The sequence below is a fragment of the Ranitomeya variabilis genome, chromosome 2 (genome assembly GCF_051348905.1).
Source record: "Ranitomeya variabilis isolate aRanVar5 chromosome 2, aRanVar5.hap1, whole genome shotgun sequence".
Classification (NCBI taxonomy): domain Eukaryota; kingdom Metazoa; phylum Chordata; class Amphibia; order Anura; family Dendrobatidae; genus Ranitomeya; species Ranitomeya variabilis.
Genome location: NC_135233.1, coordinates 851,702,332 through 851,712,640, shown reverse-complemented (window position 1 = coordinate 851,712,640; position 10,309 = coordinate 851,702,332). Strand labels below are relative to the sequence as shown.

General features: G+C 39.8%; 1 protein-coding gene across 1 annotated transcript in view; it reads left to right on the top strand.

Annotated features, from left to right (window-relative positions):
* Positions 1-529: 529 nt before the first annotated feature.
* Positions 530-10,309, top strand: part of LOC143803974 (mucin-4-like) — a 284,408-nt gene continuing 274,628 nt past the window's right edge. Inside the window, exons 1-5 of the mRNA XM_077281725.1 lie at positions 530-547; positions 1,974-2,138; positions 2,228-2,371; positions 8,897-9,024; positions 9,790-9,872. Coding sequence (XP_077137840.1) covers positions 530-547; positions 1,974-2,138; positions 2,228-2,371; positions 8,897-9,024; positions 9,790-9,872 — 538 coding nt within the window. The remainder of the gene's footprint in view (positions 548-1,973; positions 2,139-2,227; positions 2,372-8,896; positions 9,025-9,789; positions 9,873-10,309) is intronic.

Sequence of the window (10,309 nt, the reverse complement as noted above, 5' to 3'; positions counted from 1 at the left end):
TGTCCCCTTCTATCACCCTACAGTTTGGACCCTCCCTAGGATTACCCTATTTATCCATGCGGGGATCCTTCGTCCACAATTGGTGAGACCAAACCAGTTTTTTATCTTGAGCACAGTTTTCAGCGTGAGCACTTTATTAGTTTGTTGTACATTGTTTGTTCTTTTTTAATATCTAAGTAAAAGTTATGTTTTAAATTATTGGGACATACTCTTCTAGCTGTTATCCGTCATAATCCCCAAGAGTTAGCAACGGCTTGGTTTATCTAGGCCATAGCTTATCATATATGTACATTTGAGGGAACACACTGCAAAATAAGACATAGCATTACGTTCAAAGTTGGGAACCGGTTAACAGCCTATAAGTATTGATATAAAAGTACTCATTGTAACTAATGCGATATCTATAATTCATTCATTTTAGATATTGATGAGTGTTCTACTCCTGCACTGAATAATTGCTCAGAAAATGCCAGATGCTCTAATGTGGCTGGATCTTTTTATTGCCAATGCTTAGCATACTACACAGGAGATGGTGTTTACTGTACAGGTACATGTTAGTTTTATGCACATTTATTTTCTTTATATATATTTTGGTCTCCTCTAATTGGCTTTAAAATACTGTGTGTCACAATAGTGTCTAAGTCATATTGGGGAAGATGGCAAAGAGACAACTGAGGTCATGTGAGCCACTTCCATATTTTGTAGAGTGAATTATTCCACCAAACTGATGCAGTTTCCTGTATAGAGTGTGGCCAAAAGCATTAATGCAGTAGTAAAATATTTCAAGAAACTCAAGTGTTAAGCTTTGGCTTCTTTAATTTTTTTGATTTTGAGGATCACATTCATCAGATTTTAACTGATCGAGAAATAATGGCATATATTAATGATTTACCTCGACTTATTTTAGCATAGAAGCCTCTTGATACCTAAGGTTCGCTGAGCACAGTGAAGAGATATATCACCCTCTGATTTTTAATGAATTTGTTTCTTGCATTTAAGAGGACCTTTTACAAAATTTTTCATGTTGAACTGGACACACAATGTAATAGGGGCAGCAGAGAGGAATAAAATTTTTTTTATTATTTTTATTTTAGCTTCTCTATGGCAGAGATATTATCAATCAATGTATTTGACACATAATGAGTTAACTTTTGTTAAGCCCAAGTGGGCAATATCAGATAATTTTCACTGTGGATGTGTACTTCTTCCTATATCTGCTGCCCAATCATAAGCAGGCAGTAACACAGCAGATAAAGAACATGCCCACCCCAACAGATTAGGTTTCTCAGTGTGTGAAATGTAATGATACAGCTCTGATTTTCCTTATCTAATCTCCTGCATAATTAGAAAGTGTTGGAAGATTAGAGCATCCATGACTTTCACATAAGGTCCATGCGGAGAAAAGGGCAGTTCAGCTGAATTTAGCTGTGTCACATTACAAGCCCTTCTATCAGCTCTCCCACTTTCATAGCACTATCAGCTCTGCTGCACTGCCCCTTACCCCACACTATCTGTGCATAGCTGTGCTAGGAATTATACTCATGTTTGTTGTTTGCAAAAGTTGACTCAGGCAGTGTAGAGGAAGGGCAGTGAATCCATGTATCAATGTGAATCACAGAAGGCTATTACTTTTAATTTTTTTTCCAATATTCTGTTACAATCACAGTTTTAATTTTTATAGAAAATATTAAAATAAATAATAAGAAATGTGCATGCAAGTATTGTACATGTTATAATAAATAAATGTATTTCATTCACTGCAGCCATTTCCCTTTTTCCATATGGAACAAATGCAAATGATACTAATTACGACCAAAGATCGACAGACTTTACCTCTCTAGTATTCCAGCCAAAAATTGGTTTTCCTTTTGGAAACAGTTTAAGAAACTTTGTCTATGTAAGTATAAATGGCTGGGAACTATTTCAGTCACAAGATGTGAGAAATTAACTTTAAAGTGTGTGTTTTTTTATAGTACACAGACAACGGCCTGATTGTGTTCCCGAGATCGAGAAATACCATATATTCTTATTCTCACCCACCAGTCAATGGATTTAGTGAAACATATGATTTGGCCGCCATTGCAGCATACTGGAGTGATGCAGACTTGTCTAAAGGAGTGGGAACTACTTACTACCAGGTAGGTTTATGACACTGGTTAATTGGTGAACAAAAGTGAAGAGTGTAGAAAACAAAGTGTATAAATATTTAATAATTGTCCCTTGTCAGGAATACACCAATAATGATGGCATCGTCATTCCTGATGTTGAGAACATCATTAGCACACAATTCCAGATTTCATACACAGCTCAGTGGACATTGAAGATTACCTGGGAGAATGTTCCTGCGTATCCAGCAAAGGAAAATGACAAGGTTAGACATTAAGAAAATTTTAATTAAAGTATAACACATATGACAAAGTGGCAGAAAATGTTGGCACTGTTACCACACCTGTGAGATAATTTAAACCAGAAGCGCAATTGGCATAAGATTGTACCAGGCAACCAGATTTGGTGGTACACAGCCCATAGGAAAGCATAGCATAGGAAATGTTTATAACTAAAGATGAGCGAACCTCTGGATGTTCGGGTTCGGCGAACAGTGAAAAAAGGTTCAGTTCGGGTACCAGTACAGTATACGAGCCCGGAACCCATTTACTTGAAAGGGGGGCCAGAACATCCAGCGTTTGCCACACAATCATGTGCATGACAGCGTGTAAAACACAGCCTCTGATCAGTGGTAAAATCATTGTTTTCTCCCATGAGACTTTTTCTCACTGTGCTAGTGGCGATCTCACTGCAGTCCCAGCAGTTCTGGGACCCAGCTGGGAACGGAGCCTCAGTGACCATTCAGTAGCCTCAATGACGTCATCACTAGTCACTGAGGCTGCGCTCTCAGAAGCTCATTCACCAGTGGTTCTCAACCTGGAAGGTCGCATCTTGGCACCGTCTGGGTTGAAAACTGTTTATCCCCAGGCATGGATTACGGCGTGGGGTAGAACGACGGACAGGTGAGGTATGTTTTTTTTTTTTACTTTAATGGAAGTGGTGTTAGGCGAGTATAACTGTTTGTTATTTTTAAATAAAAACAGAAGTGTGTTTTGTTTTTATTTCAAATAAAGACTTTATGTGATTATTTACAATATAGCTATAGGATTATTAATGGATAAGCGTCTTATAGACACCTCTCCATTACTAAGCCGTGGGCTTGATGTCACCGGAACATACAAAGGTGACATCAACTCCACAAATATGAACCCCACTTGCCACAGCCACAGGGGAAGTGGGAAAAGCTAGGCAAAGCACCACAATTGGTGCATCTAATAGATGTGCATTTTCTGGGCAGGCTGCTATTTATAAGCTAGGGATTCCAATATCCATAGCCTCTTACCAGCATGAGAATATTAGCTCCCAGCTCTCTGCTTTAGATTGGCTAGTTGTCAAAAATTGGAGGGACTCCATGCCATTTAAAAAAATATATATTTATTTTAATAATTTAAAAAACATGGAATGGGGACCCCTGTATTCTTGATAACCAGCCTTGCTAATTCTGACAACTGAGGGTTTCAGCCCACAGCTGTTAGTTTTGCCTGGCTGGTGATAAAAATACAGTGAAATTCACTGGGTTTTTTTTTATTATTATTTCTTTAGAGTGCATGCGCCAGCTGTTTAGTACTTCCTTCAGCCACTTCTGCTCTCGCTGTTATTAGCGGCAGTAGTGGTCCCATCAGCTGATGCCAGTGAGCGAAAGTAAACTTTTTACCTCCTATCACAACTGTGAGCTCACGCTGTCATTTGAAAGCATGGAAATCGCGGTTCTCTAACCGGCTATAATGATTTGCTGCACTGCCGGTCACAGTCACATCTGTGTGGTCACGCACATCTGACAGCGTGTCCCTGCAGCGCTCTGACCATTCATAACGATCTTACTGGCGGTAACGTTACTGCTGATCAGAACAGCCGGTAAGATCACAACCTTAGTGGAAACTCAATAATTTACCGAATTTTGCTGAACACGCTCAGGAATCCGAACATGAATCCGAATGTGCAACGTTCGTGCCAACTTTGAGATTGGCAAATGTTCGCTCATCTCTATTTATAACATGATGCTACAGAATGAAAAATTGAAAAGGAGCTGCAATCACCACTGGTATGTGAATTATCAGCAACTTTATTAACCCCTTCCTGACATCAGACGTACTATCCCGTCGAGGTGGGGTGGGCCCCCATGACCGCCGACGGGATAGTACGTCATACGCGATCGGCCGCGCTCACGGGGGGAGCGCGGCCGATCGCGGCCGGGTGTCGGCTGCATATCGCAGCTGACATCCGGCACTATGTGCCAGGAGCGGTCACGGACCGCCCCCGGCACATTAACCCCCGGCACACCGCGATCAAACATGATCGCGGTGTACCGGCGGTACAGGGAAGCATCGCGCAGGGAGGGGGCTCCCTGCGGGCTTCCCTGAGACGATCGGTACAAGGTGATGTACTCACCTGGTACCGAACGTCTTCTCCCTGCAGGCCCCGGATCCAAAATGGCCGAGGGGCTGTATCCGGGTCCTGCAGGGAGCACTTCCGGGTCGGAGCAGGCTGCAGATGAAAGCTGCAGCCTGCTCCGATGAAAGTATGATCGCCGATCTGATAGAGTGCTGTGCACACTATCAGATCTGCGATCTGTGATGTCCCCCCCTGGGACAAAGTAAAAAAGTAAAAAAAAAAATTTCCACATGTGTAAAAAAAAAAAAAATTCCTAAATAAATAATAATAATAAAAAAAATATTATTCCCATAAATACATTTCTTTATCTAAAAAAAACAAACAAAAACAATAAAAGTACACATATTTAGTATCGCCGCGTCCGTAACGACCCAACCTATAAAACTGGCCCACTAGTTAACCCCTTCAGTAAACACCGTAAGAAAAAAAAAAAAAATGAGGCAAAAAACAACGCTTTATTACCATACCGCCGAACAAAAAGTGGAATAACACGCGATCAAAAAGACGGATATAAATAACCATATTACCGCTGAAAACGTCATCTTGTCCCGCAAAAAACGAGCCGCCATATAGCATCATCAGCAAAAAAATAAAAAAGTTATAGTCCTCAGAATAAAGCGATGCCAAAATAATTATTTTTTCTATAAAATAGTTTTTATCGTATAAAAGCGTCAAAACATAAAAAAATGATATAAATGAGGTATCGCTGTAATCGTACTGACCCGACGAATAAAACTGCTTTATCAATTTTACCAAGCGCAGAACGGTATAAACGCCTCTCCCAAAAGAAATTCATGAATAGCTGGTTTTTGGTTATTCTGCCTCACAAAAATCGGAATAAAAAGTGATCAAAAATGGTCACGTGTCCGAAAATGTTACCAATAAAAACGTCAACTCGTCCCGCAAAAAACAAGACCTCACATGACTCTGTGGACCAAAATGTGGAAAAATTATAGGTCTCAAAATGTGGAGACGCAAAAACTTTTTTGCTATAAAAAGCGTCTTTTAGTCTGGTTTCACACTTGCGTTTTTATCTGCATGCGTTTTTTAAAAAAACCACATGTGTGAAAAAATGCATGTAAACGCGGTAAAACGCATGCATTTTTATAGAAAAACACAAGAAAACAAGAAAAAAACAAAAAACCCTAACCCTACCCCTAACCCTACTCCTAACCTGAAATACGTGGCACTGAAATACGTGGCACTGAAATATACGTTTATATACGTATATACGTATATAAGTGCCACGATATTTCAGTGGCCACGTATATAAGTGCCACGTATTTAAGTGCCACGTATTTAAGTGCCACGTATTTAAGTGCCACGTATTTAAGTGCCACGTATTTCAGTGCCACGTATTTCAGTGCCACGTATTTACGTGCCACGTATTTTTCAATGCCTGAAATACGTGGCACTGAAATACGTGGCACTGAAATACGTGGCACTGAAATATGTGGCACTGAAATATCGTGGCACTGAAATATCGTGGCACTGAAATACGTGGCTCTTAAATACGTGGCTCTTAAATACGTGGCACTTATATACGTGGCTCTTAAATACGTGGCACTTATATACGTGGCACTTATATACGTGCACTTATGACTGTCAGAAAATGTTCAGTAAACGGTTAGGGGTGAGGTTAGGGGTAGGGTTTCAGGTAGAATTGGGGAGTTTCCACTGTTCAGGCACATCAGGGGCTCTCCAAACGCGACATGGCGTCCAATCTCAATTCCAGCCAATTCTGCGTTGAAAAAGTAAAACAGTGCTCCTTCCCTTCCGAGCTCTCCCGTGCGCCCAAAAAGGGGTTTACCCCAACATATGGGGTATCAGCGTACTAGGGACAAATTGAACAACAACTTCTGGGGTCCAAGTTCTCTTGTTATCCTTGGGAAAATAAAAATTTGGGGGGCTAAAAATCATTTTTGTGGGAAAAAAAATATGTTTTATTTTCACGGCTCTGCGTTGTAAACTGTAGTGAAACACTTGGGGGTTCAAAGTTCTCACAACACATCTAGATAAGTTCCTTGGGAGGTCTAGTTTCCAATATGGGGTCACTTGTGGGGGGTTTGTACTATTTGGGTACATCAGGGGCTCTGCAAATGCAACGTGACGCCTGCAGACCAATCCATTTAAGTCTGCATTCCAAATGGCGCTCCTTCCCTTCCGAGCTCTGTCATGCGCCCAAACAGTGGTTCCCCCCCACATAGGGGGTATCAGCGTACTCAGGACAAATTGGACAACAACTTTTAGGGTCCAATTTATCCTGACACCCTTGTGAAAATACAAAACTGGGGGCTAAAAAATCATTTTTGTGAAAAAAAAAAATAATTTTTATTTTCACGGCTCTGCGTTATAAACTGTAGTGAAACACTTGGGGGTTCAAAGCTCTCAAAAGTAAACACATCTAGATAAGTTCCTTAGGGGGTCTACTTTCCAAAATGGTGTCACTTGTGGGGGGGTTTAATGTTTAGGCACATCAGGGGCTCTCCAAATGCAACATGGCATCCCATCTTAATTCCAGTCAATTTTGCATTGAAAAGTCAAATGGCGCTCCTTCCCTTCTGAGGTCTGCCCTGCGCCCAAACAATGGTTTACACCCACATATGGGGTATCAGTGTACTCAGGACAAATTGCACAACAATTTTTGGAGTCCAATTTCTTCTCTTACCCTTGGGAAAATAAAAAATTGGGGGTGAAAAGATCATTTTTGTGAAAAAATATGATTTTTTATTTTTACGGCTCTGCATTATAAACTTCTGTAAAGCACTTGTTGGGTCAAAGTGCTCACCACACATCTAGATAAGTTCCTTAGGGGGTCTACTTTCCAAAATGGTGTCACTTGTTAGGGGTTTCAATGTTTAGGCACATCAAGGGCTCTCTAAATGCAACATGGCGTCCCATCTCAATTCCAGTCAATTTTGCATTGAAAAGTCAAATGGCGCTCCTTCCCTTCCGAGCTCTGCCCTGCGCCCAAACAATGGTTTACACCCACATATGGGGTATCAGCGTACTCAGGACAAATTGCACAACAATTTTTGGGGTCCAATTTCTTCTCTCACCCTTGGGAAAATAAAAAATTGGGGGTGAAAAGATCATTTTTGTGAAAAAATATGATTTTTTATTTTTACGGCTCTGCATTATAAACTTCTGTAAAGCACTTGTTGGGTCAAAGTGCTCACCACACATCTAGATAAGTTCCTTAGGGGGTCTACTTTCCAAAATGGTGTCACTTGTTAGGGGTTTCAATGTTTAGGCACATCAGGGGCTCTCCAAATGCAACATGGCGTCCCATCTCAATTCCAGTCAATTTTGCATTGAAAAGTCAAATGGCGCTCCTTTGCTTCCAAGCTCTGCCATGCGCCCAAACTGTGGTTTACCCCCACATATGGGGTATCAGCGTACTCAGGACAAATTGTACAACAACTTTTGGGGTCTATTTTCTCCTGTTACCCTTGGTAAAATAAAACAAATTGGAGCTGAAATAAATTTTGTGTGAAAAAAAGTTAAATGTTCATTTTTATTTAAACATTCCAAAAATTCCTGTGAAACACCTGAAGGGTTAATAAACTTCTTGAAAGTGGTTTTGAGTATCTTGAGGGGTGCAGTTTTTAGAATGGTGTCACACTTGGGTATTTTCTATCATATAGACCCGTCAAAATGACTTCAAATGAGATGTGGTCCCTAAAAAAAAATGGTGTTGTAAAAATGAGAAATTGCTGGTCAACTTTTAACCCTTATAACTCCGTCACAAAAAAAAATTTTGGTTCCAAAATTGTGCTGATGTAAAGTAGACATGTGGGAAATGTTATTTATTAAGTATTTTGTGTGACATATGTCTGTGATTTAAGGGCATAAAAATTCAAAGTTGGAAAATTGCGAAATTTTCAAAATTTTCGCCAAATATTCGTTTTTTTCACAAATAAACGCAAGTTATATCGAAGAAATTTTACCACTAACATGAAGTACAATATGTCACGAGAAAACAATGTCAGAATCGCCAAGATCCGTTGAAGCATTCCAGAGTTATAACCTCATAAAGGGACAGTGGTCAGAATTGTAAAAATTGGCCCGGTCATTAACGTGCAAACCACCCTTGGGGGTGAAGGGGTTAAGATCGTCACATGAGGAAAGGAGAAAGGGATGATTGAGAGACAGCTAATTCACGTAAATTGTGCTTATTTCATGAAACACCTGTCGTTCAATCATCCCTTTATGTCTCCTCTCCACATGTAACGTCCTCAAAAAAGTTGCTGACAATTCATTGCCATTGGTGATTGCAGTTTCTTTTTATTTTTTCATTCTTTGGTATCTAATTATAGTACAGAACTTATAAGAACAAACAATTTTGATACTCTGTACATTTCTGTTTTATAATATCATGTATTCTTTTTATTATAAGACCAACACATACCAGGCTGTGCTGACCACTGATGGATTCCAGGCCTTTGTGCTTGTTTGGTTTAAAGATGGTGGAATGAATTGGGATGAAATAGATCGTCACCCAAGACCTCTAATTGGTTATTGCAGGTAGGAATACTATTATTGGCTCAGGCTAGAGATTTCAAACAGGAATGAATAGACCTCAAGTCACTGACTGAGCTCCGGCCCTAACAGCACAGCGGTGACGTCACCGCTGTGCTTTCACTTTCACTTTAGGGCCGGCGCTCAGTAAGTGTCAGGAAGCAGAGGCTGGGGGACGCGCAGGTGAGCATGTACTGTTTGTTTTTTTTACTTTTACGCTGGTAACCAGGGTAAACATCGGGTTACTAAGCGCGGCCCTGCGCTTGGTAACCCGATGTTTACCCTGGTTACCAGTGTAAAACATCGCTGGTATCGTTGCTTTTGCTTTCAAACACAACGATACACAGCGATCGGACGACCAAATAAAGTTCTGGACTTTATTCAGCGACCAGCGACATCACAGCAGGATCCTGATCGCTGCTGCGTGTCAAACTAAACGATATCGCTAGCCAGGACGCTGCAACGTCACGGATCGCTAGCGATGTCGTTTCGTGTGAAGGTACCTTTAATTTCTTAAAATTTCTTTAAAATCATTTTAATTCATGAGTTTACGTTCTTTTCAATTCTATAGTATTTATGTCAATTCTAGATGGTATAATGAACGCATCTTGCTTTGCATAGTTTAACATTCAGTATATTGTGTAAACTGTATTCAGTAGCTGCCTTCCTACGCCTGGATATGAGGATGTATTTTGGTTTTGGTTTATTGGTGAATCATTATTAAAGAACAAAATTTTGCAAGAAACTAACTTAGTGTTTTACCATTATCAGTGGGAACAAGGATAACTTTTTCTTGAATGATGGCATTGCTGTGAACATACACCGTCCAGACCTCTATATTGGAAGCAATTCAGGTAGGTGTTCAATTTGAATACAAGAAAAATCATGCTGACTGACATTTCTGTATATTCCACTTAAAAATAGCTGAGTGACTAGAGAAACATTAGTAAAAATGTAGAATTAGTAAAGTGCTAAGTCAACCAATTTAGCAATGTTTTCCTATCTTTTTTTTGCCTCATTTTTTTTACAGTGAAAAATGGGCAAATGTTAATTATAAGGCAGTAGAGATATATAAAATAAATGTGAACAGTATGATTTTTTGTGTCATTTATTTTTTTCATTTTTCAAGATGTGTCATATTTGGCTTTTCCATTGTAATTAGAGCACATATTAAAATATGTATGATGAAAATGTATAAACGAAATGAAGCCACCCAGAAACAGCTTGTAAAAAATGCATTAAGTTCATGGTGCAGTGTATGTGTATATATACAGTATATGAAAAATCACAA